Source organism: Sporobolomyces salmoneus, assembly GCF_050403485.1.
Source record: "Sporobolomyces salmoneus JCM6883 DNA, S_salmoneus_JCM6883_v1_ctg1, whole genome shotgun sequence".
Classification (NCBI taxonomy): Eukaryota; Fungi; Basidiomycota; class Microbotryomycetes; order Sporidiobolales; family Sporidiobolaceae; genus Sporobolomyces; species Sporobolomyces salmoneus.
In genome coordinates, this window is record NW_027481162.1 from 114,762 (window position 1) to 140,759 (window position 25,998).

Genomic DNA, 25,998 nt, shown 5'->3' on the forward strand with positions numbered 1-25,998 from the left:
CAGGGCAGTATAGAAGAAGAGAGCGAGTGAAGTACCAGGAATAAAAAAATCAGGAAAACCGGATAACGAAAACGAACGATGAAGATTCAAGAACAAGCGAAAACTAAGGGGTTATAGTGGGTGGCGAGAAGAGAGAAAGAGGTGCGAGAAGTTTACAGCATGAAAGAAAGAGGAGACTGCAGGGAAGAAAAGAGCGTTAGTTTCGGATGAAATCATCAACTCAGCAGCGAGCAGGGGAAACTCACTTCGAGGTAAGACTTGAAGGCCTTCAACCACCGGGCACCGACAGCACCATCGACGACTCGGTGATCACACGAAAGAGTCGCCTTCATCACGCTAACCTCCTTGAATCCCTTCTCGGACGAAGCGTCGAGAACCAACTTCTTCTCGGTTCCTCCGATCGCGAGAATGCAAGATTGAGGAGGGTTGATGATCGCGGTGAAAGAGTCGATACCCATCATGCCGAGGTTCGAGATGGTGAAAGATCCACCTTGGTACTCTTCAGGCTTGAGCTTGCCATCGCGAGCCCTTCCAGCGAGCTCCTTGGCTTGAGCCGAGATCGTAGCGAGTCCCTTGCGACCAGCATCGGCGACGATAGGGGTGATGAGACCGGTAGGAGTCGAGACGGCAACGCAGATGTCTTGAGTAGAGTATCTGAGAAACAAGAATCAAGACGAGTCAGTATCGTTTGTAAGACGCGAATAGCGGAGGGCAACAATACGTACTGCCTGATGAAGTCTCCGTGCCACCCAGAGTTGGCTTCGGGAACGTCTTGAAGAGCGAGAGCGGAAGCCTTGACGATGAAGTCGTTGACGGAAAGTTTGACACCAGCCTTGACTCCGTCCTTTTGAGCACCAGCGACATCAGCCGACTTGGCGGCAGTGTTGAAGGCTTGTCGGAGCTTGTTGACGCGGTCCATGTTGACTTCGACGGTAAGGTAATAGTGAGGGATCGTAGATTTGGATTCGGTGAGACGGGAAGCGATGACCTTTCGCATGTTTGAGGCAGGGGTGTCGACGTATTGAGCGCCAGGAGCGGGGGCGGAGGAAGCTTGAGCAGGGGCGGAGGCGGAAGAGGAAGAGGCGGAGGAAGACTTGAATTTCTCAACATCTTCTTTGAGGATTCGACCTTCGGGACCGGTACCCTTGACTTGGGCGAGAGGGACACCTTGCTCGAGAGCGAGACGCTTGGCCATAGGAGTAGCGAGGATGACGGGTCGATCAGTCGACAATTCGAGTCCTCCCGACTTTTTGGGCGCTGAGGATTCCTTCTTGGGTTCCTCCTTCTTCGACTCTTCCTTCTTGGGCTCTTCCTTGGGCTTCTCTTCCTTGGCCTCTTCCTTCTTGGGTGCCTCTTCACTCGATTCAGCTACGAGAGCGTTGATCGCAGACTCGGAGAAGTCATCTCCCTCCTCTCCGAGAATAGCGACAGGAGATCCAACTTGAACGGCCTTCGATCCATCGCCAGCCTGCAGGTACATATGAAGAGCGTCACCATGGAGAGCTCGAAAGAAGATAGAACGGACAAGCTCACGAGAATCTTTCCGAGAATACCTTCATCTTGTGCCTCAACATCCATCGTAGCTTTGTCGGTTTCCTGCAAAAGCGCAACCAGCCTCAGATCAGCATCTCCTGTTTCCTTCTCAGAGTGTTCGCGAGCGTACAATTTCGAGGAGAACGTCTCCAGGAGCGAAGGATTCACCTTGCTTCTTTTTCCACGAAGCGATACCTCCCTCAGTCATGGTAGGAGACCTGGACAAAGCAAGAGCGTCAATAGACTGTATCTGAAGCATCCTAGAGCGGTCTTGCATGCTCACATGGCAGGGAAGAGGAATTTGGTGAGAGCAGCGGAAGTGGGAGAGGAGTGGAATTCTAAACAGGAACAGCGTCAGCCCTGGGTCAAGTAGAAAGTTGTGTGAAGGTAGTACTCACGGCGTAAACCGCTTTGAACTTGAACGCGAGCGCATTGGCGAGCGCGTTGCTGAATCAAGTTGCGAGCAGAGTACATCTTTCGAGGTAGAGACTGATCAACAAGGAGATCGCGAAGGGAAATCAGCTCAGCTTCGAAGGAGCATGTACACTACGAGGACTCACCGGTATAGAAGATGGAAGGAAAGGGAGAGAGGCGAGGGATGGAGCGTGAGAGAGAGAAATCGATTCCAGTAATAATCCCAACCAACTCTCTACCTCTCTCCAACCACTATTTGATCTCGAGTCGTCTCATGGATATGGTCCTCGGTCTATCTCGTATCGGCTCCGACCCATCAAGCTTTCAGATCCCGCTCCCATCGCTCAACTCTCCTCAACTTTCCCTCGGCCTATTCAACTCACCCTCTCGACCGAGAAACGAGCTTCCCGACGCGTATAGACGATGGAATTGTCATAAAAAGCTACATTCTGCGACGAGGGAATTTCCCGACGATTCTTTGTCGTTGTCCATCAGTTTCCCTCGCTCGCTCTGTTTTCCTCTCTCTCCGTGCCAGAAGCCAGCCGAGCATCGCTTTGATGGTCAGAAGGTATCACATGACTCTTGATTTCGAGATCGATCCGCTCAGTTCCCTTCTTTGAAGTCACAAGACCATGGACATCTTCCGTTATCTACTCGCTTCGAAGCACGGCTCCTCCTGCTTCGCTTTTCTCTTTAGGCTACTTCTCGACACTCTTGTTATGCTTCACACTCCTGTGGATCCCTATCGCCGTAGCTACACGACTTCTCGCTGTTCGTCTACTTCGAAATCGATCCCCTTGACTTCCTCCTCTTCTTCCCTACCGACCTACTTCTCCTCTTCCTCACCATTCGACCGTTACCCTCCTCCGCCAGTGCGCTCGCAATCACTCAACTCGACTCTTTCCGCCTCGTACACGAGATCCAGTTCAGCAGCAAGTTCACGCTCGAGGAGCAGCACAATCGCGAGTAATGGGAACGGTGACATCTTGATCAAGCGGGATGTCCTTGACAGGTTGAAAGGGTCTTTGTCACCGGCGATCTCACACAGAGGTAGCGAGTCTCCCGCTCACTCTCCCAGTGTCAATTGAAGTCTAACAGGCGAATCCGCAGGTCGTCGTTCCTCGATTTCGTCGTTCCGTTCAACGAGCACCCGAGCTCCATCTTTTACCTCTTCACCTCTTCAATACTCGTCTCAGGATTTGCCTCATGCTTTCGTAGATCACCTCATTTCCTCTCTCGCCGGTAGGTTCGACAGACTGATCTGATCCATCTCCTGGCAGCTCTGTTCCCTCGACGTCTCGAATCGCCTTTCCCGCTTCTTGGCGTACTACCTTACTTCCTACTTACCTCGTACTCTGTTCATCCATCACTTCTCTCGTTCCGCCATCACAACCACTTGTGCGACTCCATTCAAAGTCGTTTCGACTCCCGATTCTTCCCCGTCTGCGACTCCACCTTCGTCGAAGCAGTTCTTCTGGATCAGAGCACCTGCGTTACTGCCGACGACCATAGATCCCCGTGAATCGATTCCGGCCTTGCCAGCTTTGTTTGACTCTTTCGAATCTCCCGTAATCGAACTCGCTGGTAAATTGACAGACTCCTCTTCTCCCAAGACTCAGTTTGACGCCGGCAACCGGTTTGCTTGTGACAGGTGATGTCTGGCATTTCGAGAAAATCGGACCAGAGCTCGATCAGTCGTTTTGGCATCTTCATCTCGCCGGAGAAGAAACTTTCGCGATCAAAGTCGTTTTCGATCAAGCGTATGGGGGTCTAGGTTCGTAAAACAGATCAGATTGTTACAAATTGGGGGAATCGTGTTCGTAGACTACAGTACTAGGTAGATCAAGCGTTTTTTTCTCTTCAGCTCTGTCCTCCTCCTCTCTTCGCCCTATTTCTTCAAGTCCTACCCGTTTCTGCCCTCCTTATGAACTCTCGAGACAATCGACCTTGATCGTTCATATCTTCGTCCGTTTCCTCGTAGATCAATTCGATTCCTTTGCTGCGACAAGTTTGTTCAAAGTCGAGCACGTTGCGTCGCTGATCGACGGTGAGACTTTTCTGATGCCAGTGCATCTTGTCGGAGATAGAAATGGATCGAAGGGAGATGGGTTCGTGAAGTCCAGCGAGAGCATTGATCCAACGCGAAAGAAGGTAGGAATTGGAACCTCTGGAACCTTCGGAACCTTCGAGACGCAGATTGAAGATCTCCATGTGTTGCGTGCGGAAAGTCAAGTCGCCTCGAGGAGTATTAACGGAGCATCGGACGAGACAGGGAACGGTAGACTTGAGGATCGATTTGGGGAGCGTCGAACGTTCTTCGAGATGGACGCCGAACGAAACAAGTTGAGGAAGAAGAGCCTCGAGTAAGTAGAATTCTTTACGGTTCTGCGAAGTCGAAAAGTGACGGAGCGAAGGGAGGTTGTAGGTGAATGTAGACTCATGAGGAAGAAGGACGTTGTCAAAGCTGAGTTGCTGAAGGAGAGGGAAATCGAAAGATTGCGTTTCGTAAATATCGATATTGACGAGATGAAGTCGTTTGAGGTCTGGTCGAGGTATGGCTCCATGAGCCAACCTTTCGAGCAGCTATGTAAGAGGGAGGTGGACTCACTCGAACCGAGGAAAGGCATGAAGCAATAGTAACCGATGCGAGACGGTTTCGGCGTCTGTCCGAATCGAGCTCCTCCCTCCGTTTTAGCCTTGTAAGAGATCTCCTCCAACTTCTCGGTGAGACCTTTCACTCCTTCGATGCCAACCTTGTGTTTGTACTCCAAATCTTCACAAATCAGGCATTTGACCTTGTTTGCCTCCCCCAAGTCTCCCTTGCGCAGCTTTCTCAAGATCGAAGCGACTCCGGAAAGAGAACGATGTCCGACGATGCTCAACTTGACGACGTGCAGGAGATACCACTTTGCGAGTCGATTCAATTGTTTGTTAACGAGAGAGATTGAGCGGAAAAGCGCTTGACGTTCCTTGTACTGCGAGGGGAGAATCGGGTACGGAGACAGATAATCGAAGATCGACTGAAGGAGTTCGGGAGGGAGTCGGGCAAAGTTGCGAGGTTCAGGGCTGAGAGAGGATGAGGCGGGCCGAGGACGAGACGCCATGTCGGTCGAGAGAAGCTTCCGGATACTCAAGAGCTGTCAGCGATCTGTCAAAGTCTACGTGACCTGATCAGTCATGTCGCCGAGGGGACTTTGGGGAACGCGAGGGGGGAAGACAGACGGAGAGGAGGACTCAGGAGGCTGACTTCGAGCTAGACACCTTTCTCCGCCGGAGTGAAGCGATGGAGTCCCAATGACCACTTGGAGATGTTGCTGAGACCCTATTCCCTGCGAGAGTTTCGTGATCGAGGGAGCAAGATGAGGTCAAGTTGACTGAGTGAGAGAGACAGAGACGCGGCAGATAGTTCAGTAGCTTCACTCACAGTGCGTTACTGACTCAAGCTACCGGTCGTGGTTGGTGACGAAGCAGAAGAGCAAAGAGTGGACGAGAGAAGAGTGATTTCGCAAACCGAGCCGTTCTTCTGCGCAGTTTTTCGCATTCGTTTCAGTCTCGATCTCCTTCAGACTGCATGACAGAGGAGCTCTCTAAACGAGAGAGGATCTGGACGGAATACGTGTGATACGTAACGAAACCAAGTGTCTATTGCCCGGAGAAACAGAGAAAACCACAAATAATCAAGTCCAACAGATCACCATAGAAGAATAACCGATCCAATGAGAAGACCAAAGACAGTCATCGCTTCATCTGACCCCTTGCGACCTCCCGCCGCCGAACTATACAAGCCTTGACCCATTCCCGGTCCCCCAAAGTTACTTCCCGAAGCTGGCGGAATCATCTGAGCTCCGGCTCCGGCTGCTGCTGCTCCTACCCCAGCATTCGCTCCAGCTCCAGCTGGTGCCGACAAATAAGGCGAAGCTCCAGGTAGAGCTGCTGCTCCGGTTTGAGCCGCCGCGAAATTTCCTGCGACAGCACTTTTCGCTTTTCCTCCTCCCTTGCAGACGACTCCGCAGAAAGCTGCGAGACTTCGAGGGTCCGCGAGAACTTGATCGGCAGGGCAGGCGGCGGCAGGGAGGGCGGCATCGATCTTGCAACCGTTCGATTGAGTCGATGTCAGAAGTGAAGGTGGAGCAGGGGAGGAAGGGAACGGTCCAGTGAAAGAGTTTGCAGCGATCGAGCTAAGGAGAGAATACGAGTCAGTCACCTGCGATCTCCGGTTGAGGAACGAAGAAAGTAAGCTTACAAGGTTGTCAATTTGGTCAATCCGGTAGGATCGGGGTAAGGTCCAATCAAGGCGTTACTCGAGATATCCCTGCAGAAGACACGAAAGTCAGTCTCCCAGTTCATCTACGAAGATGCGAGTCGGAGGAGGGAAACTCACAATTTCTCCAAATTCGTGACACTTCCTAATCCAGTGACTTGACCCGTGAAGGCGTTGCCCTTGATACTGAAGCTCGTCAAACCAGGCATCGTTGCTAGATCCGGTAAGGCTCCGCTCAATTTGTTGTAATCCAATTTGACCGAAGTCAAGGCGCCTGCGTGGGCAGAAATGTCGAGTTGTCCATCGAGTTGATTGCGGGAGAAGTCGAGAACCGACAAATTCGTCGCCGAGGTGAAAGAGAGAGATCCGGTGAGGGAGTTGTTCGACAGGTGAAGGTACTGAATCGAGGAAGAAGCGAGGAAGGAAGGAGGGAGGGGTCCGGTGAGGAGGTTCGAATCGAGGTAGATCGTCGAAAGGAGAGGAGTTGTAGAGAAGGCGTCGGGAAGTGCACCGGTTAAAGCGTTGGAAGACATGTTACTAGAGATCGAGCTCGAACCGATCAGTAAAGTGAACCCGCGATCATATATTCCAAGGAGAAAGTTACTCACAGTCTGTTGAGAGCGCTCAAAGAGAACACTCTGTTGTCGAGCGGTCCACTGAGTCCATTGCCAGCGAGATCCAACGCCGTAACTCTGCCCGTTGAATCGCAACTAACTCCATACCAATCGCAACAAGCTTCCGTAGAACCGGAGCTCCATCCGTTCATGTTAATCCAGCCGGGAGAGGCGCCTCCGAGGGAAGTGTAGAGTGAAGCGAGGACCGTACAATCTTGAGAGGAAGAATCGGAAGAAGCGAAAGATTTGCCAGTCGAAGTCGAACTTGCTGATGACGAGGTGGAAGATCCGCTTTTGCTGTCGTCAGAGTAGCCGGAATCTGAAGTGGGAGTCGAGGTCGAGGAGGAGGAGGTTGAAGTAGCTCGAGGATCTTTGAGGGAGACCCAGCTTGACGTTTCTTCCTCTTCGTCCGCACTCCAGGTCTTCGTCTTTGATGAACCTCCTGACGAAGTCTTGCTCTCGCTCCAGCTCGAACTCCCCGAACTCTCCTCTTCCCAATCGCCGCCGTCTTCTTCCTCCTCCTCGCTTGATCCTGATTTCGAATCGGAGCTCTTCCATTCTCCATCATCTTTCGAACTGGACCACTCGTCGTCTCCTCCTTCGTCTGACCACTCATCGTCATCTTTCTTACTCCTTCGCTTTTGTAACCTAGTCTCTCCTTGCATGTTCCTCTTTCCATTCGGAGGTGATGAGATGGCCGCAGGAGGAGCGGGAGCTCGTTTTCTGTTGAGATGTTGTCGAGGGTTCGAAGAGAGTAGCGAAGGACGAGGCGGACGAGTCGGCCCCGCGGCTTTGGCGTCAACAGATGCGGTGACTGAGGCGGAAGGGGAGAGAGGGAGAGCTTGAAGAGGGTCGGATAGAGACAAGAGCGTCAAGAGGGTGAGCGTTGCAGGTAATAGATGCATCGTGAAGTCGAGATTTGACTAGGCCGAACTTGATGAGAGCGAAGTGAGCAGAAAGGGAGAAGAGAAGAGCCGGGGAAACCGAGGGGAGTTTTGTGGGCGATTCGAAAACCGCAAGGCAAGCATGGAGAGGCGGCATTGTCGAGGGAAGGCTCGCGGTGGAGTGTCGAAGAATGGTAAGAAGGCAGGTAGACGAAGGCAGAAGACGATAGTGCTGAAGAACAGAGTCGGTTCAGATTGAAATCATCGGCAAAAAGTGGCGAAATGGCTTTATCAGGTCAGTCCCGATCATTCTGGGACCCGATACGATGCTGCGGATCACTCGAAGCAAGAACGTGCAGATAGCCATGCGAAGAGAGAAGAGGAGAAAAGGCGTGCGCACCAAACTCGAACGAGCGAATTCTCTTCTGACGGTTCCTCCAAGGCACGAAAAAGGCGTAACTAGTACAGTACAGGTGCTGATGCTACAAGACTCGAGTGATCGTCCTGGAGCTGGATGGTGAAATGTGAAAAAAGCTGGCAAATCTACTTGTGTTGAGCGAAGAGGAATTGTAGAGATAGAGTTTTCGTATCTGGATCCCAATGCTCCCAATTGATACCCTCTGTACCTGTCAATCATAAAAAGATCTCGTTAGCAGCTTTCAATCGAGACAGAGAAACGACTCGAGGTCAACTTACTGTCTACCTCTCTCGATTGGATCTTGAACGAGATAGTCTGGTAAGGTTCCGCCGCAATCTGAATGAGAATGAAACAGGGTCAGCTCGAGAGCGCACTTCACTGCGAGCGAGAGCAGCGGGAACGGGCGAAGACTGAAAGTATGAAAACTCACCAGTAAGTACTGCCAATTTCGGTCCGGTGCTTCCACCTTTTGCTCGAACGAACTCATGAATCGATGCCTGGGCTTGACTCCTTCTTTGATCTCCGGGTAATGAACTTGGAACAGTAGACCCAATTGACCTGTGATCGGGTCTCGCACTTTCGTCACCTGTTTACACCAATCCAGCGTCAGTATTCGTCTATTCCGCTATCTCGCTGCTGCCAGAACAAGAGAAACACTCACCTGATACCCAGGCATACCGATTTTGAGGAAAGTTTTCGTTTGAACCTGAGCCTTTTGAGCTTGTTGAGCCGCCATTTGCGCGGCGTAGTGATTCGGATCATGAGCGTCCCTCGCTGCTCGCCTCGCCAAATTCGTTTGATGCTTCTTTCCCTGCGTGTGCGCCAAATAAGACCCTTCGTTCGTGTGAATCGTCAAACACAATCGACATTCGAGTCCTCCCAAGTGATTGCGTAAAATGTACGGGTCCTAGCAAGAAGCGTAACCAGATCAGCCTCTCATCGTGCATGGCGAGGGAGAAGCGAGGGCTCACTTTAGCGAGATCGATAGTTTCTAAAGCGAGTTTACGTAGTCGCTCCCGACGATCTACCGCTTGCTCCGCTTGACCTGCTACACCACCTCCACCGAACTTGCTACCTACTCGGTTCTAAGGAGACGTGACGGGTCAGTATGTTGATTTGGGAGATGAAGCCGGATCGGAAAGTTGGAACAAACTTGGAAATCTGCGAGACAACGGAGACAAGGTCAGTAATTGTGCTCGTATGAGATCAGTCTGTACCTGACTCACCCATCCGTGATAAGAGAGTGAAGAGAGAGAGGGAGACTTCTGGATCGCAACTCATTCATCTCCGCGCTTCAGGCTCTCTTCTCCACTTCTCCCTTCGATTCTGCGACGTCTACACGATCACAACAATCACATTAGATCGCGACCGACTGAAGAACAAGCGGGCGCGCACATCGCACCAGGGCTCGACTGCAGCGCCCACTTCGCCAAATTTAGAAATTTAGACGATCCCGCAACTACCTTGTACGTTCTTCAATCCTTACTGAGCGGCGGTTGAGCTGAGTGTACCCGTGCTCTGACTCGGTAGCCGCAGGAAAAGTTTGCAGCTTCTTAGTCGATGGTCGGTGCTGTCGCCAGTTTCGGCTCGAACTCAGAGCGGGGTGAAGCGCGAACGCGATGGATAGGACAGGGTAGATTGCATAGGCCTGTATGGCTAATGACTTCGTCATTCTTCGGGTTGCAACTCGTTTGGTCATGCGAAATGGCTCAAGGTGCGTCTCTTCCCCTTCCGGCTTCTCTCTCGTCTTCTATGAACTGATCTCTACGCTTCCAGCTTCGCCCTTCTTGCTGTCCTTGGGAGTCTCAAAGTCGATGATGGCAGTCGTCTTTGTTGCCGGTCCTCTCTCAGGCTTACTCGCGCAACCTCTCGTCGGAGTTCTTTCCGATTCTTGCAAATCAAAGTACGGAAGGAGGAGACCTTTCATCTTCGGCGGAGTCATTGTTTCGTCGATATCGGTCATGCTGCTCGGCTGGGCGAAGGAAGTCGCGGACTGGTTCGCGGAAGAAGGAGGAACCGCCGTGAGTCTCAAGATCCACTTCGATTCGGTTAGCAAGTTATCTTGGATCTGAACATGAATCGTCCCCACTACAGCACCGAAACCTGTCTATCGCCTTAGCGATCTCGGCAGTCTACCTGATGTGAGTTTATCGCTTTAAATCGACCGAGTCCTCGCTCATGGTTCGCAGAAAATCGTTTCAACGAAGACAGAGATTTCAGCGTTAACGTTGTGCAGGCGATGGACCGAGCCTTGATCGTCGATCTCGTCCCTCCTTCAGAACAAGCGAGTGCGAACGCATGGGCCGCTCGCATGTTTGGGTTTGGCGCCGTTTTCGGTTACGGATTGGGTACTCTCGATCTGGTGCGCTGGAGCGGAGGCATTGTCGGAGATTCGCAGATCAAGGTGAGTGAGCCTTCTCTCTTGACCCGGCGTTCAAGAACTGACGCGACGTTCGCGAGGGGTCAGGTCATCGCTTTCTTCACGGTCGTATTCGTTTGTATCACGCACACAATCGCTTTGGCCTCCGTACAGGAGCGCATATTGATCTCTCGAGACGACGAAGACGACAAGCGTAGAGGCAACGTGTTTGCGCGAGTCATCAAGGAGGTCTTTCACACAATGCGAACGATTCCTAAACCGATTCAATCGGTCTTCAACGTCCAGTAAGTCACTCACTCGTTCTCATTCCCATACTTGACTCATACAACTCTTCTGACGCTCCTCTTCGAATAGATTCTTCTCCTGGATTTCTTGGTTTCCGATCCTTTTCTTCACAACGACCTGGATCGCCGAGATCTACGTAACAACCCTACAACCCGTATCTTACTCCGATCTCGCCGAAGCCCCTGAGCTAGTTCAAGAAGACGCAACTCGAGCAGGGACCACCGCCATGTTCTACCACTCGGTCGTGTCTCTCCTCGCCTCGATTCTCCTCCCGCCTCTCACCGCTTCCTCCTCTTCGACGCGCCTTTCGACACATCCTTACGGCTCACACTCTTCAACTTCTCACAACCTTATTGAACGGTTCAAGCACTTCATCCCGATTCCGATTCCATGGCTCTCCCTCCCCCTCCTCTGGACCTTCTCGACAGGGCTTCTTGGAGTTCTCATGCTCTTTTGCTCGATCATCGGAACAGTAGGAGGAGCAACGGTCTTGATCGCGCTGATCGGGTTCAATTGGGCGTGCACAAATTGGATCCCATTCGCCGTGGTGAGTTTCTCCCTCTCTCACAGCTTGCTCGCACGTTTAACATTTCGAACGTGGTAGCTCGCGGACCTTATTTTGAAGATCGACGGGCCCTCCTCGGCCAAATCGGTCGGACTCCACGCTTCTCCAGGCGCAGGGTCTGGTTCAATGATGCTCCATTCTCCTCGTTCACCTCAGTCTCGAAAGATGGACGCTTCAGCCTCGACGATGAACGTTCACACTCTCGGTCCCGATTCCGACGACAGCTTCAACTCTTCCGACGACGACGAAGCGGGAAGACAAGGAACAATAGATCTCGATCGAACCCCTCGACCCGTTTCAACCTTTACTTCTCAGCCGGCCCCTGCGTCTCTCAACCTCTTGAGATCACAGGACTCGCCTTCGATAGAGCCCTACCAAGATCTACCACCGACTCCCGCGACTTGTACTTCAGTCTTCTCGACCACTTCGACGGCGTATTTCGATCTCGCTTCGCCTTCTCCTTCGGGTTCACCGTCTTTCGCGACTCCACCTATCCTCTCTCCAACGCCTTCGAACGAAACCACCCTTTCACCTGTCATCTCTTCTCCTCGAAACGCTCGCGATGAAACGGAGAGGAAGAAGAAGCAGAACCGAGCTTCGATCGCCTCGTCGACGTTCGATTACCCTCCGAACAATGGCGACTTCTCCGCATTCAACCTCTCGGACGATGAAGGAGGATTAGGAGGAAGCCCGAGAAGCGTCGCGAGTAGCGGTGGCTCGAATCGACGGTTCTCGACGCAGAAAGGAAGCGGCCTGGGAACTTTCGGATACGGAAACCTCGCGCCGGGTTTCGGCGCTAGTACAAGTACAATCAAACTGCCGTTGGAGGAGATGAGGGGAAACAACTGGGAGGAAGAAGAGGGAGATCGAAGTAGGAGAACGATTCGGATTCGACACTCGGATGAACTGTCTTCGATCAGTGGAAGGAGTGAGAAAAGAAGCTTCGAATTCTCCGCTTCTGACGAGGAAGATGAGAGGTCGAGAATACCGAAGATCCGAGTTGGAGGAGTTCGAGACTCGGAGGGAGATAGCGGTGACGCGGGAGATGACGAATGGATGAACGAAGAGCACGAATCGGGACACGCTGCTGGTGGAGGAGGAGGAGCGGGCGGCGGTGATCAAGCAGGAGTTATCCTTGGGTTCGTGCGAATTCAGTCACTTTTCACATCCTGGAGTTTTCAGACGCTGACGCGGCTTTATTTGACCTGTCTCTCGCAATCAGGTGTCACAACATCTACCTCGTCTTGCCTCAATTGCTCGTGACGGCGGTCTCTTCGATCATTTTCGCCATTTTCGATCCAGGAAAATCGGTCTTGGGTGCTCACGCTCCCTCGACAGACTCAACTTCCGAAACCTTATCGACAGATCCGATCAAGCGATTCGTAGTCAGAGGCGTTAGCTTCTTCGTCGCGAGACAGGTGGAAGAGGCCGCGCAAGGAGGAGAGAATGCCAGAGGGTACAATTCTCTGTCTCTCATCTTCCAGTAAGTCTATCCCTTTCTCGCTCGATGTCTCACAAGGCTGACCAGTCGGCGACTTTGCAGAATTGGAGGTATCTCAGCACTTGTATCAACCTACTTCTGTTTCAGACTATGGAAAAACAGCCTCGAGGATCAACGGAGGACACTGAGAACTCGAGTTGGCTATGGAAGAGTAGGGGGATGAAGTGTCTCGTGTAGCTTCACGGATTGCTGCGAGCCATGTAGAAGATTTAGGAGCCCTTGTATTGTCCTTTCCTTGTTGTGTGAATTCACTCTGTTCTGGAATCACTAGCGCTACTATCCGACGTCCCGATGAGATAGCGAGGGTACAAGCGTAGTCGTTGTTTGTACCCTACTTTGCCGCCAGTCCTTCCCCGAGTCTCCTAATTTCTTCATTCTCGAATACCCCTTCGTTCCCCTCCTTTCCCTTCCCTTCCCATCCGGGTATTCCTCCCGCTTGGCTCCCTTCCAAGCACGCTCGAAGCATCCCTTTCGCGAGTACGTCCGCACCAACAGCACCAGAGGACGAAAATGAGCCAATGAATTTGCCGAGTGTTTGGAAGAATGGAGTGTTGTAGCGGCTTCGGTGCTCAGGAGGCGGAAGGGTTAAAGGGACGATGAAAGCTGGTCGGAAAGAGTACGCTTGAATGTGAGGTAGCTGAGCGAGTTCGAGTTCGGTTCGTCCTGACAAAATCGAAAATTGAGCTACGGGGATCGAGAGCTACATTCGATGAGCAACTCACCTTTCACCCTTGCCCACATTGGAGTCGAGAAGAACCCAGAACCTTCGGAGGGAGTCTGAGTAGTCCTAGCTCCGCTCAAGTAAGCGAATACGAATTTCCCTTCGCCATCCCGTCCCTCTTTCAATGTACTCAATGCTTTCGCGGCTTCCATCGCGTACCCGTAGGTGATCTTGGTGTATTCTGCTTCCTCGACACCGACACTACTCGTCCCTAACGCCCAAATCGCAGCGTCGTGACCTCGAAGCTTTTCGAGGAGGGAAGGCGGGTACGAGGAGAAGTCGGAGTGGATAATCTGTGTAAGCTTCGGAGGAGTGGTGTCTGGTGCAGGGGCGAGGAGATACGGCGGCAGAGGAGACCGAGTGAGAGTAGTGACCTGATTGAGGGAGGAGTTGAGCTCGAGTACACCCGCGAGACGAAGCGATTAACTTACTGCAGTTACTCGTGAGTCTAACAAAGCCTGTCGGAGGACTTCTGAACCAGCCGAGCCGTTTGCGCCCGTGATAATAAGCTTCATCTCTAAAGGTGAATGGATGGAGCGGGGAGGTGTCTAGAGTTCTTTCCGTAGCAGGTTTCGGCTAGGTGATTAGAGCATCCAATCAGTGGTCGATTGTAGGCACGGTGGAGAGGAGGAGGGGAGATAAGGAAGAGAAGAGCTCGAAACGGACGACCCGAATCTTTGATCCGCTCTCTTTCCCTCTGCCCAACCTTTAATCGGCTGAAGCATCCTTGCTATCACAAGCATCCCTCTATCAACCAACCTGCGTCGCTTCCCCACCGCTCCGACCTACCCTCGCTCTCCTCTTCTCACCCAACTTCGACCCGGCTTTCCCTCTCAACTTTCTCTCGCCATGGCAACTTCCGGTATCGTACCGATTATCGACTTTGGTCCGTACCTGACTGGGGCACCGGAAGATAAAGCAAAAGTAGCTCAAGAGCTCTACGAAGCGTGCACAAAGGTACGTCGGTTCTCTCTGTCCCTCTTCTCTCCTTCGAAGCCTGGTCATTGAGCTGACTATGTCGCTTTACGTGTGTTCAGGTCGGATTCCTCATGCTCCGAAACTTTGACACGATCATTCCGAAAACTCAAGTCGAAGAAACATTTACTGCGACAAAGAAATTCTTCGATTTACCTTTCGAGAAGAAAGACAAGCTCGAATGGGAATGTCCTGAGAGCAACCGAGGTTATGTCAGACAAGGTAGAGAGCGGGTCACGCAGGCGACAAGTAAGGAGGAGATCGAGAAACTTCGCCAGCAAGCTCCAGGTCAGCTCGTCTCTCTCGACTCTGGAACAGTAACGCGAGCTAACATTGTCCTCCTGACTTGTACGGATCGCCTGTATAGACTACAAGGAGACGATGGAGATCGGTAAGGACTACCGGGAAGGAGATTACGATTCGAAATTCTCGAACCGATGGCCCGACAAAGCTTTCCCCGGATTCAAGCCCATCTCGAACGACTTCTTCGAGAAATGTCATCTCCTACACTTGGAGATCATGAGGGCTCTCGCGCTCGCGATGGGATTGGGGGAGAACTTTTTCGACGATAAGGTCGATCAAAAAGCTCACAACCTAAGGCTGTGAGTTTCTATCGAGCTTTCGGCGATCATGATGATCGCTCAGGTGTGGCACTCTTCGTATACAGTCTCAACTATCCCCCCGTCGAGCGAGAAAAGATCGCTGGGGGTGGTAACCGAGCAGGATCACACACCGAGTGAGTCAGAGTCTCTTCCCTCTCTCGGTCGCAATTCCTCCATCTTCGCCGCTGATCCAGCTTCCTACCGGACATTCAGCTACGGTACTGTGACGCTCTTGTTCCAGGACATGGTCGGAGGTCTCGAAGTGCAAGACTCTCAAGGTCAATTCGTTCCGGCATACCCTCAAGAATCGACAGTCGTCGTCAACATTGGAGACCTCTTGCAAAGGTGGTCTAATGATCGACTCAAGTCGACGGTACATCGGGTCGTCTTGCCGACAGGAGCTTCTGAGGATGTGATGACTCCGAGACGAAATTCGATTGTGCGCTGCGTTCTCTCGTTTCACTGCGACTGATTGGAGCTGATCAAGTCCGCTCTCCACTATAGGCCTTCTTCTCGAATCCCAACCTCCATCAAATGATCGAATGTCTACCAAACACTGGAGAACCTAAATACGAGCCTGTCGAAACAGAAGAGTATCTCGTTCGTCGATTGGGAGAGACTTGTAGGTCCATTGTTTCCCTCGATGCGGAGATCACTCACACCGCTGCGGCTGAGCGCTGACGTTCATCACGGAATCTCGGACCAACAGACACGAAATGATGCGATCCTATATTATTCACGTTCGATCGATTATAATTGTCGATTTGCCTCGACTTATTAGCAGTACACAACATCCTTACTTACACTTGCGCTTCGATGTGATCGCTTCGAGAGTGGTTGAAAGCGCGTAGCGCCGTAGAGAGCGCGAATCTGCCTTTCGCAAAGGCTGATAAAATCGAAAGTAGTAGAAACAAAGAGTAAAATATGAACAGAACAGACGAAGCTCTAGTATACCGAACGAAGAAGAGATATGTACAAGCTCGGAGCGACTCTAGTATCCCTCTCCCGAAGTCACAACCTCAACTTCCTTCGTTTCACCTTTCTGTGTCGCATGAGCGTGAACACCTTCCGCTTCAGGGGCTTCTTCATCGATGTTGGCGTCACGATCGGGCTTCTGGTGATGAGACTTGGAAGACTGAGCGCGTTCTTCTGGGTAGCGAGGTCGAGTTTTTTCGATGTCTTCAAGGAATGAACTGAAGCATAGTTCTACGGCGTCGACGTGCCTACAGTGACGGAATCCCGTTCACAGTCAGTCTCGTAATCAAAGCGAGGAGACTGAAAAAGAAAAGAACGTACCAGAAGAAATCGCAGTGTTCTCCATCATCCATTTTCTGAACTCGAATGACATCGACATCGTGCTCCTTCGTCTTCAGGCGGTGTAAGAGGGGCTCAGTGAGAACCAAGTAATCTTTCCCTCCGCTGTCACATTCAGCGTGTCAGTCGAGTCCTCCGTCTCTTTGAAAAGAAGGAGTACTACTGACTGATGAATCGAAAGAGGAGGGAATCTACTATCGAACCACTTCTCGGCGTTCGGATCGAGCACGCAGCCCCTCGTCGAGAATCCATTGTAACCAGTCCACCAGAAGATCGAAGCAGACGAGACTGGAGAAGGAGTAAACCTGAACATTTTCGGTTTTCGACGAAGGAGCTATCCGAAAGCACACACATGAATGAGCTACGTCGATGAAAGTGACGAACTGAGGGAGACTTACCCAGTTAACATCGGTCCAATTGAACAAGAACGCAAACATTTGATACCCGAGTAAACCGAACGGTTTCGAAGGAGTCCAATCGTACGAGATCCTCATCAACGGAATGAAATCGAGTACTCCGAACCATCTCCTCCAGGTCTTCCATTTCATACTCTTGAGGTAGGTGAAGGGGAAACCGGTAGTTAGGGGACCGGCGAAGACGGCGGGAGCGAGAGCGATAAAGAGACTGAGCTTTTGACCGAGTTCGGGAACCATTCCTTGTGCTGCAATGAGCATGAGCGAGCGAGTGGTCAGATACTGTCGTGCTCACACTCGCACAGATGCAACGGAGGTCTTACCGAGCGAGCAGAACATGGTTGCGTTTCCTTGCGAGTGACCGATGAAAGCGACCTATCGAATCCGAAAGACTCGTTAGTGCCACCGGAGAACCTCATCACAGCTAGCAGCGTACCTTGTCGTATCCAGTATCCCTTCGGACGTGATCTACCATCGCAGGCAGATCGTAAAGCGCCAGTTCCTTGATGTTGTAATCTGCAGGATCCGAAAGAATGCAGAGATTAGCTACAGTCTCTCCTCTGCGAGCCGCACGAAAACCTACCCCAGAATCGAGGATCACTTCGTTTGAGCCAGGAGTGACCCATGTCGAAAACTCCTCGATTGTTCCCGAGGTAGACTTGATAATCGCTAATGACAGAGAGAGTCGTCAGCTCTACTCGGCAGCAGCGAATGAGAGGCGGAAAGGCTCACCCGTGCTCGGCGAGCCAGAATGCGAGAGAACGTTCTTCGCTCGTGATACTGTAATGACACGGGATCAGCGGAGGAAAGTCGAGACGAAGCAAGCGATGTAGACTCACAAACTTCCACAACTCTGGAACAAACCATGTTGAATCAAAACCGGGAATCCACCTCTCCCATCCGAATGAATCTTCATTTTCTTCTTCAGACAAATCACCTTGAACACCTTCAAAAGGTATCCATCTTTCGTTTCCACCTCTTGTTCAACGACATCGAATCCACAATTCCTCGCATAGTACCTAATATCCTTGACGCATTTCTCTCGTTCGTATTTCGCTCGAGCTTCCTCGGTATCCCATTCTCGTAGAGTTCGATCCGGTCGAATCCCTTTCATCCATCTCACGACGAAATTCAACCCTTGACTCGCGAGAGCCCAGACGATAATGAGCATGAGGAAAGCGGCTGAAGCGGCGTTCGCGAACAGTTGGAGGAAGAAGAGTTTGAACCGGGATTTGATCGTGGGAGGAGCGAGGGGTCCGGATCGAGCGGTCGAAGGGAAAGTTCCGAAGGAACCGAACGCTGAGTGAGAGAGCGTGAATGCTCGAGGACGAGGTCGGGATGGAGTTGAGTCGTCTTCGATTAGGGGGACTCGTTGAGAGAGGTCGATCGCGGCGGCGAGAGAAGGGGTTGTTTCGGTATATCCTGCTTCTTCAGTATCGTATTCGAGGATAGGGGCGGCGTTGATCGAACTTGTCGAGGTGGTGGAGATGGCAGGAGAAGGGAAAGGAGAATTTGCGGCGGATAGAGGTGAAGGTCGAGGAAGAGGGATCACGAGCTCGTCGTGGGGACCTGCAGGGCGTCGATCCAGAGTCAACAGGGGTTACCTCAAGCAGTATGAAACGGAGAGTACTGACCACTGAGGTAATCTCTGATTCCATTTCGACTTTCGAGAGATTTCTTCATACTCGTCAACCTCTCTCGAACCGTATCTCCATCGTAGCCCTTGTCTACACTCTTCTTCGTCGTTTCTTCATCGCTCCCTGACCCCGACAAGCTCGAACTCCCACTCCCGCTCCCGCTGCTCGAACTACTAATTTCGATCGTCGGAGTTTGTACTTCCGGTTCAGGTTCCGGTACTTGTAAATCCATCGCGACCAAGTTTGACAATCCCAACGCTGTATGACCCTGACTGAACGCCGTATGATTGTGAGGACTTCCTCCCCTCGCGGATAATGAATCTCCTTGAGGTCTTAACGCTGATGACAAGGCCGCGTTCGCTGAGCCCGGCGAAGCGGATCGATGGTTCGGGAGAGGTCCGTTGATGTTCAGTTGAGCTGGAGTAGTTGCAGTCGCGACGATCGGAGGTCGAACCCGCTGAACTTTCGGAGATGAGGGCATTTGGAGCGTGAAATCGTCAGGGGGTTTCGGTTCCCTCTGTTCTCCGTGCGCTTCAAGACTGTCGAGTGCGTGGTGTCGAAGAGCGAAAGTGGGAAAGAGAGCGAGACAATTACCGAGCGATGTGGGAAGTTGTTTTGTTGACTTCCGATGCTGCGGATTCCTATCAATAACAACGCGAAGTATACTATACAGTACAGTAAGGTGATTACAGTACTGTCGAATTACAATTTGACGAGAAAGACTCGGAAAGTTTTTGAGCTCTTCTTGCGATCAATCTCCATCACTCCCATCATGGATCCCGAATTCGCTATAGCACCTCCCGAAGCCAGTACAGTACCAGTCGAAGGAGGAGGAGGAGGGGAACAACGACTCTCGAACAAGGAGAAACGGAAATTGAAGCAACTTGAAAAGCAACAAGAACTCGCTCAACAACAAGCCCAACAAGCAGAAGAAGCAGCTGCCGCTATCGAAGAGACTCCTTTATCTCACAAGGAGAAACGTCAAGCGAAAAAGAGGAGGTTGGCGTTAGAAGCGGCTGGAGAAGATCCGGATTCAGTAGAACATGCTCAAGCAGGGAAGAAGAAGGGAACTGCTGCTGCTGGAGGAGCACCTGGAGCTACGACGTTGATGATCGGTGGAACGGCGGTTGGGAACACTCCAGCGAGGTCGGCGCATGGAGTTTGGGTGGGAAATATGAATTTCGCGACTCATGCGAGGGATTTACTCGCTTGGTTCCAGGCGAGGGGTTTGTCGGATATTACGAGGATCAATATGCCGAATGGAAAAAGATCTCACGAGAACAATCGAGGGTGAGTTTGACTTTTCCCGATTTTCACTTTTTCTTCAATTTTCTATGAAACTCACGCCGATACGTTCTGCAGATTCGCATACCTCGATTTCCCTACTGAAACCGACGTAGTAGTCGCCGTCGGACTCTCTGAACAAAATCTCGACGGACGTAAACTCCTGATCAAAGCCTCAACCGATTACACCGGACGACCTGCTCCTTCGATCGCAACTCTCCCCCCTCTCGATCCTTCCGCCCTTGAACCTTCCGAACCCTCCACCTCTACCTCGACGGCAGCTAGCGGAACGGGCACGACGGCACCCCCTCAAACTTTGAATCGAACGGCGAGGAAGATCTTGAATCGACAAAAGAATCCCGCCGGACCGACTTTGTTCATCGGGAATCTTGGGTTCGAGACGGTCGTCGATGATATTAGGGATATGTTTGATCGGAACCAGAAGAGGAGTAGGGAGTGGGAGAAGAAGGCGAAAGGGGAGAAAAAGAAGAAGAGTAGTAAAGGGAAAAAGAAGCGAGAAGAGGGACAAGATGAGGACGAGGATGAGAGTGAGATTGAGAGCGAAGCGGAGGAGGAGGATGGCTCCTCGTCGAGTGAGGAAGAGGAGTCGGAAGAAGAGGACGCCGAGGAAGAAATGGTCGACGACGATGATGCGGATCTCACGGCGAAGAAACCGAGGAAGGAGAAACGGGAGAAGAAGGAGAAAGGACCTCTCGATCTCACGAAAGCTGAAACTGCCGGTATTCGAAAGGTTCGACTTGGTACTTTCGAAGATACAGGAAAATGCAAAGGGTCAGTTCTCTCTCCCTTCTTTCGCTCTCAGCCGAACTGACTTCCTTTCATTGTTGCAGATGGGCATTCGTCGATTTCCATCTCCCCGCTCAAGCTACACGAGCACTCCTCAACCTCCACAACCACTCTCTCAACGGTCGATCTCTCAACGTCGAATACGCTTCAGCCGAAGCTGTTCGTCGAGGAGGACTCGGTACTCGTGCCGTCAGTAAAGCGAACGGAGCTGCACGAGCACGAGGAGGCGACGAAGATGATGCACGACCCGCGAGAGGAGGAGGAGAGAAACGCAAAGGACGAGATTGGGACGATTCCGATATGGTTGCTGCCGCTACGGCTGCCACTTCAGGTGGATTCTACGATGGACCTCCTGCAGCTCGTAGGGCTCCTCGAGGAGACGGATTCGGAGGAGACAGACCGAGGAGGGAAGAACGACCTGGCAAAGGAGGGAAAGGAGGAGAGAGGGCTAAACCTGGTGCGGCACTCGCGATGGCTCAACGTGCTAGTGAGGCGATCGTTCAAAGTACGGGTAGGAAGACGACGTTCGAGTAAACCTTTACCCCTTGTGAGGTTTGGGCTGCGATTCAGTCACTTTTTTTGTGAAAACCATCTTTTCGCTTTTTTTCGCCCGAACCTGAGTGACCTCTTGTGAAGAGGCTCGAGAGCGTAGCTGATACAACGCAGACTGCAACGGTCAAAGGGGGATTTACTAGCGAAAAGCACCTTGTGCGCGCTTCATCAGTTTGGAAACCTTTTCCAGACTTCTTTGCATGCTCTCAGTGTCTCGACTCGCTACCAGAGCCGCTTCAGCCCAACTTCGATCTACCTCAATCCGCACCGTACACTACTCCCGTACTCTCCCTGTTCAAGCCGCCGGATTCAAAATGACGGGCATCAAAGATATTGTCGACAAGGCTCTACACCCTCACAGCTCGAGGTCGAGCTCCCCTAGTCGTTCGTCGCACACCGGCACTCCCGCTGCCTCTCACCACTCGACCGACTCGAAGGATTCCGAACCCGTGAGATTAAAGTGAGTCAATTTCCCTCGCTTTCTCATCGCATTTCAGCTACCGCGTGCTAGTAGAGAGTAGTCTGAGACTCTTCCAGCCGAGCTCCCGATCTAGTCTGCTGACCCGCGGATACTGCTTGATGAAACAGCGCGAATGGAGAACCCGAATCGAAGAGTGAGCGAAAGAAGCGAGAGAAGGCAGAGGAGAAAGAACGTATCAAGGCAGAGAAAGCAAAGAAGATCGCAGAGAAGGAAGCTGCTGAGAAGAAGGCAAAGGAGGAGGGCGACAGGGTGAGTCTCTCGTATTCGATTCTTCAGATTCCTTATTAATCGCTCATCCCTCTTCGCTGAACGGCTCTTATAGGATTACTCTCCTGATAGCTACGGAACTCTTCCCCTCAACAACTCTTCGACCCGAACTGGTCAGTTGATTACGAGGAAATTTGGTTCAGGGAGAACGAAACGCAAAACTGACGGATTTCTTCTCGATTGACTTACTCCAGGTGCTAAGCGATGGAAGCTCGATGAGATCACCTCCGCTCACGAGGGTCAACCCGTTCTCCTCCGTGCCCGTCTCCAAACTTCCCGTGCTCAAGGTAAGAAGCAACTTCTGATTTTCGCACTCAGCAAAAACTGATCTTTCTCGTTAACAGGTTCCAAGATGGTTTTCGTCGTTCTCCGTCAACAAGCACACACTATCCAAGGTCTCGTCCAAGTCGAGCCTGAACTCGTCTCGAAGAAGATGGTTCGTTGGGTTGAGGGAGTTCACGCCGAATCGATCGTTCTCGTCGAGGGAACCGTTCAAAAGGCTGCCGAGACTGTCAAGTCCTGCACGGTTCAAGATGTAGAGTTGAAGATCAAGAAGGTGAGTTTCAAAGCTTGCTTCGTTCTCGTTCGACTCTCACAGAAAGAATTGCCTCGCCGCAGATTCACGTTATCTCCGAAGCTCCTCATCAACTTCCCTTCAACATGAACGATGCTCTCCGACCTATCGACTCCGAGGAAGGTGTCAACGTCGCTCTTGACACTCGACTTGACAACCGTGTCCTCGATCTCCGAGTCAGTTTGCACTCTTTCTCCTCGCGAGTCGTCTTTTACTTACCAATCCAAACGTCTTTGCAGACTATCACCAACCAAGCCATCTTCAAGATCCAATCTGGAGTTGGAAACCTTTTCCGAGACTACCTCAACGGTCAAGGATTCGTCGAAATTCATTCTCCCAAACTTCAAGGAGCTGCTACCGAATCCGGTGCCTCCGTCTTCCGTGTCTCTTACTTCAAATGTGAGCTCTCTTCTCTGAGTGTGAGATGAATGAAGAGCTTACGGATTGATTTTGCAGCGATCGCTTTCCTTGCTCAATCTCCCCAACTCGCGAAACAAATGTGTATCGCTGCCGATATGGAAAAGGTCTACGAAATTGGTCCCGGTTAGTCCGACACCTCTCACTCTCTAGTGAGCGGTTGAAGGATTGACGTTCGATTAACAGTTTTCCGGGCTGAGGACTCGAACACTCACCGTCACTTGACCGAGTTCATGGGACTCGATCTCGAAATGGCGTTCGAAGAACACTACCACGAAGCGATGGAAACGATCGACGGTATGCTCAAGTCGATCTTTGCCGGATTGAAACAGAAGTACGCCGACGAGATCGATATCGTCAAACGTCAATTCCCTCACGAAGAGTTCACCTTCTTGCCGGAAACCCTCGTCCTCAAACACCGTGATGCGATCAAACTCTTGCAAGAAGCTGGTGTACAGCAAGGAACTCCTCCTGCGCCTATCGGTGACACGGATGACATGAGGTGAGTCTTCAACTGTTCCTAGAACTTCTTTCAGCCGAGACTGAACTCGTTTGTCTCTCTCTGCAGCACTTCTTCGGAGAAGGCGCTCGGAAAGATCATCAAGGAGAAGTACAACACCGACTACTACATTATCGACAAATTCCCTCTCGAGATCCGACCATTCTACACGATGCCCGACCCTGAGAACCCGAAACTTTCCAACTCTTACGATTTCTTCATGCGAGGAGAAGAGATTCTTTCCGGTGCCCAACGTGTACACGACGCTTCGTTGCTCGAATCGAGAATGAAGGAGAGTGGTATCAACCCCGAAGATATGAAACCTTATGTCGATGCTTTCAGGCTTGGATGTCCGCCTCACGCTGTACGTTTCCTCTCTTGTGCCTCACTCTGCATTGGACTGACCCTCGATCGTATCTATTCAACAGGGAGGAGGTATCGGTCTCGAGCGTGTCGTGTGAGTTTTCACTTTTCTGTACTCCGCTCCTTTGTACTCCAGCTGACCCGCTACTTCCCTCCATAGCATGCTCTTCCTCAAACTCGGAAACATTCGTCGTTCTTCTCTCTTCCCACGTGACCCCAAGAGGACTTCGCCTTAGATCAGCTCTCTCTTTCCCGATAGACAAACCTTATAATTCACCACTCTCTCTACCTTTCACTTGGATGTACTTCCCTTCTCTCCTCTCCTCCTCTCATCTACCTTGTAAATCGAAACCTCTCTCTCACAAAGTTGAGCACGTTCTCGCTCTCCTGGTCCGAATTTCAAATTTCCAAGCGATTTGACAACCGAAGAACTTTGCGATTTGAATTTCCAAAACTCTCTTCTCCCTCGCGTCTTTCGCCTCACCGTCTCTCCCAGCCTCGCCAACAACAAAGGACCTCGGCTTACCTTAGATGCTACGATCGAGTACTCGACTACTCCGAACCGCCGCAACTCCGCTTATCTCGACTCCTTCTCTCGGATTCACTCAACCGTTCATGACGGCCTCTTCTTCCCTCCCTCGGCCTGCTTCCGTTCAAGCTCTCGATTCGTTGGAGCTACAAGCGGTCAATAAACTGTATAGACCTTTCCTCGAGACGAAGAACACGCCGGAGGAGAAGGATTGGGTCGATGATTTGGAGTTAGAAACGGTGTCGCAAATGGCTTCGCAACGACCGGAGAAGCTGAAGATCCTCGTTCTTTATGGCTCGTTGAGAACCCGGTGAGTACTGGCGAAAGCGCAAAACCGAGATTGCTTTTCGAACATGAGACTGATTCGATTTTCGGTTTCGACGTTCTCACAGTTCTTTCTCCCGTTTAACCGCGTACGAAGCCGCTCGAATTCTGACAAAACTCAATGTCGACGTACGAGTGTACGACCCGACTGGACTCCCCGTGAAGGACGACGTGAGCGACAAACACGAAAAAGTTCAGGAACTTCGAGCATTGTCGGAATGGTCGAATGGACAATTGTGGTCTTGTCCTGAACAACATGGTGCGATTACTGGGTGCTTCAAGAATCAGAGTACGTCTCCCACCATCGTGGTATTGCACAAGGCAAGGCTGATGAGTTTTCCTCGTCAATAGTCGATTGGATTCCTCTTTCTGTCGGTTCGGTTCGACCAACGCAAGGAAGAACACTCGCGGTAGTTCAAGTCAACGGAGGTTCTCAATCTTTCAATGTCGTCAATACTCTTCGATTACTCGGAAGATGGATGCGAATGTTCACCGTACGCAAAAATTCTCTCTTTCTGCTCTCTCTTTCCTTCGACTGACGCTTTTCTCCGCCGTTCAGATTCCTAATCAATCCTCAATCCCAAAAGCGTGGACATGTTTCACCCCATCGGACCGACTCCTCCCCTCTTCGAACCGAGATCGTCTCGTCGATGTCTGCGAAGAGCTCGTGAAAACGACTCTCATCCTTCAACCTCACTTCGATTTGTTCGGTGACCGTTACTCGGAGCGGGAAGAGAAGCGACAACATGGGAAATTGAGGACGCAGCAAGAGGTTGAGGAGGCGAAGAAAAAGAAGGAATTGGAGGAGAAGGAGAAGAAGGAACAGGCGGAGAAGTCGGCGAATACGACGGCGCAAATCTTGTCGAATATGTAGATATAACTCCTTAGATTAGTTACTCGTGCTATACACCGCATCGTCTGCACTTCTTCCTCACTCGCAAGGTTCTCTCGCGGCCAGCTCTCGAGAGAAGGGAAAAAGAAAATAGGAGAGAACGAAAATTACTTGTCACATTCAGAATAACCAGAGGTAACCACCCATCGCCAGTCCAGACAGCTTCAAGTACACCAACGAGACGAGTAAAGAAATCGGAGAAAGTCGTAGGTTGATAGTCGAGCCCTTTCATGAACCCTTTCCTTTCGTCCCGCAAATCCCGATCCAATCTCTCTTCCTATCCGATGAGATTCCTTCCACCGCCTGATTCCAGCTCTGAGCAGATAGATCCGAGTTCTTCTTAGTAGTGATAGAGGTAATTCTTGTTCTTTTCCATTTATTTCAGTTTGAGGGTAGAGGGGGAGCGGTCGACGAAGTAACTAAACGAGGTGAGTCGTTTACTGTAAAAGAAAGACACCAGGTCAACGATTGCTCATTGGCAGGGAGACAAGA

The 25,998-nt window shown here is 51.4% G+C and overlaps 12 protein-coding genes across 12 annotated transcripts; 6 read left to right on the top strand and 6 right to left on the bottom strand.

Annotated features, from left to right (window-relative positions):
- Positions 1-152: 152 nt before the first annotated feature.
- On the bottom strand, positions 153-2,007 carry JCM6883_007339 (uncharacterized protein; the record flags this gene model as incomplete). Its single annotated transcript, XM_076628170.1, has 7 exons — positions 153-176; positions 246-654; positions 726-1,468; positions 1,534-1,596; positions 1,664-1,751; positions 1,817-1,871; positions 1,932-2,007. 7 exons carry the CDS (start codon positions 2,005-2,007, stop codon positions 153-155), a joined length of 1,458 nt encoding a protein of 485 aa, XP_076491571.1.
- A 659-nt stretch (positions 2,008-2,666) lies between these two features.
- JCM6883_007340 (uncharacterized protein) lies at positions 2,667-3,729 on the top strand (the record flags this gene model as incomplete). Its single annotated transcript, XM_076628171.1, has 3 exons — positions 2,667-2,819; positions 3,228-3,531; positions 3,599-3,729. 3 exons carry the CDS (start codon positions 2,667-2,669, stop codon positions 3,727-3,729), a joined length of 588 nt encoding a protein of 195 aa, XP_076491572.1.
- Positions 3,730-3,843: 114 nt separating this feature from the next.
- On the bottom strand, positions 3,844-5,051 carry JCM6883_007341 (F-box protein; the record flags this gene model as incomplete). Its single annotated transcript, XM_076628172.1, has 2 exons — positions 3,844-4,490; positions 4,556-5,051. The coding sequence occupies 2 exons, from the start codon at positions 5,049-5,051 to the stop codon at positions 3,844-3,846; spliced, it is 1,143 nt and encodes a 380-aa protein (XP_076491573.1).
- A 587-nt stretch (positions 5,052-5,638) lies between these two features.
- On the bottom strand, positions 5,639-7,727 carry JCM6883_007342 (uncharacterized protein; the record flags this gene model as incomplete). The annotated part of the gene is made up of 4 exons (XM_076628173.1): positions 5,639-6,125; positions 6,191-6,259; positions 6,329-6,745; positions 6,817-7,727. The coding sequence occupies 4 exons, from the start codon at positions 7,725-7,727 to the stop codon at positions 5,639-5,641; spliced, it is 1,884 nt and encodes a 627-aa protein (XP_076491574.1).
- Positions 7,728-8,249: 522 nt separating this feature from the next.
- PRP11 (spliceosome assembly protein PRP11) lies at positions 8,250-9,354 on the bottom strand (the record flags this gene model as incomplete). Its single annotated transcript, XM_076628174.1, has 7 exons — positions 8,250-8,332; positions 8,403-8,460; positions 8,555-8,710; positions 8,786-9,031; positions 9,096-9,209; positions 9,278-9,285; positions 9,351-9,354. 7 exons carry the CDS (start codon positions 9,352-9,354, stop codon positions 8,250-8,252), a joined length of 669 nt encoding a protein of 222 aa, XP_076491575.1.
- Positions 9,355-9,783: 429 nt separating this feature from the next.
- Positions 9,784-13,018, top strand: JCM6883_007344 (uncharacterized protein; the record flags this gene model as incomplete). The annotated part of the gene is made up of 9 exons (XM_076628175.1): positions 9,784-9,838; positions 9,901-10,145; positions 10,219-10,265; positions 10,336-10,528; positions 10,592-10,788; positions 10,859-11,336; positions 11,394-12,493; positions 12,577-12,837; positions 12,898-13,018. The coding sequence occupies 9 exons, from the start codon at positions 9,784-9,786 to the stop codon at positions 13,016-13,018; spliced, it is 2,697 nt and encodes an 898-aa protein (XP_076491576.1).
- A 168-nt stretch (positions 13,019-13,186) lies between these two features.
- JCM6883_007345 (uncharacterized protein) lies at positions 13,187-14,091 on the bottom strand (the record flags this gene model as incomplete). The annotated part of the gene is made up of 3 exons (XM_076628176.1): positions 13,187-13,518; positions 13,578-13,950; positions 14,008-14,091. The coding sequence occupies 3 exons, from the start codon at positions 14,089-14,091 to the stop codon at positions 13,187-13,189; spliced, it is 789 nt and encodes a 262-aa protein (XP_076491577.1).
- Positions 14,092-14,425: 334 nt separating this feature from the next.
- On the top strand, positions 14,426-15,873 carry JCM6883_007346 (isopenicillin N synthase family dioxygenase; the record flags this gene model as incomplete). Its single annotated transcript, XM_076628177.1, has 7 exons — positions 14,426-14,533; positions 14,614-14,839; positions 14,919-15,153; positions 15,219-15,287; positions 15,367-15,592; positions 15,658-15,775; positions 15,863-15,873. The coding sequence occupies 7 exons, from the start codon at positions 14,426-14,428 to the stop codon at positions 15,871-15,873; spliced, it is 993 nt and encodes a 330-aa protein (XP_076491578.1).
- A 271-nt stretch (positions 15,874-16,144) lies between these two features.
- JCM6883_007347 (uncharacterized protein) lies at positions 16,145-18,998 on the bottom strand (the record flags this gene model as incomplete). The annotated part of the gene is made up of 10 exons (XM_076628178.1): positions 16,145-16,376; positions 16,450-16,572; positions 16,635-16,801; positions 16,866-17,128; positions 17,204-17,255; positions 17,317-17,396; positions 17,464-17,549; positions 17,613-17,660; positions 17,720-18,449; positions 18,515-18,998. The coding sequence occupies 10 exons, from the start codon at positions 18,996-18,998 to the stop codon at positions 16,145-16,147; spliced, it is 2,265 nt and encodes a 754-aa protein (XP_076491579.1).
- Positions 18,999-19,289: 291 nt separating this feature from the next.
- JCM6883_007348 (uncharacterized protein) lies at positions 19,290-21,142 on the top strand (the record flags this gene model as incomplete). Its single annotated transcript, XM_076628179.1, has 3 exons — positions 19,290-19,807; positions 19,880-20,593; positions 20,653-21,142. The coding sequence occupies 3 exons, from the start codon at positions 19,290-19,292 to the stop codon at positions 21,140-21,142; spliced, it is 1,722 nt and encodes a 573-aa protein (XP_076491580.1).
- Positions 21,143-21,360: 218 nt separating this feature from the next.
- On the top strand, positions 21,361-23,997 carry DPS1 (aspartate--tRNA ligase DPS1; the record flags this gene model as incomplete). Its single annotated transcript, XM_076628180.1, has 12 exons — positions 21,361-21,620; positions 21,749-21,890; positions 21,964-22,021; positions 22,103-22,195; positions 22,253-22,464; positions 22,527-22,658; positions 22,722-22,881; positions 22,939-23,025; positions 23,086-23,401; positions 23,468-23,762; positions 23,827-23,855; positions 23,922-23,997. 12 exons carry the CDS (start codon positions 21,361-21,363, stop codon positions 23,995-23,997), a joined length of 1,860 nt encoding a protein of 619 aa, XP_076491581.1.
- A 295-nt stretch (positions 23,998-24,292) lies between these two features.
- JCM6883_007350 (uncharacterized protein) lies at positions 24,293-25,488 on the top strand (the record flags this gene model as incomplete). The annotated part of the gene is made up of 4 exons (XM_076628181.1): positions 24,293-24,600; positions 24,683-24,903; positions 24,966-25,108; positions 25,174-25,488. 4 exons carry the CDS (start codon positions 24,293-24,295, stop codon positions 25,486-25,488), a joined length of 987 nt encoding a protein of 328 aa, XP_076491582.1.
- Between the last annotated feature and the right edge of the window lie 510 nt (positions 25,489-25,998).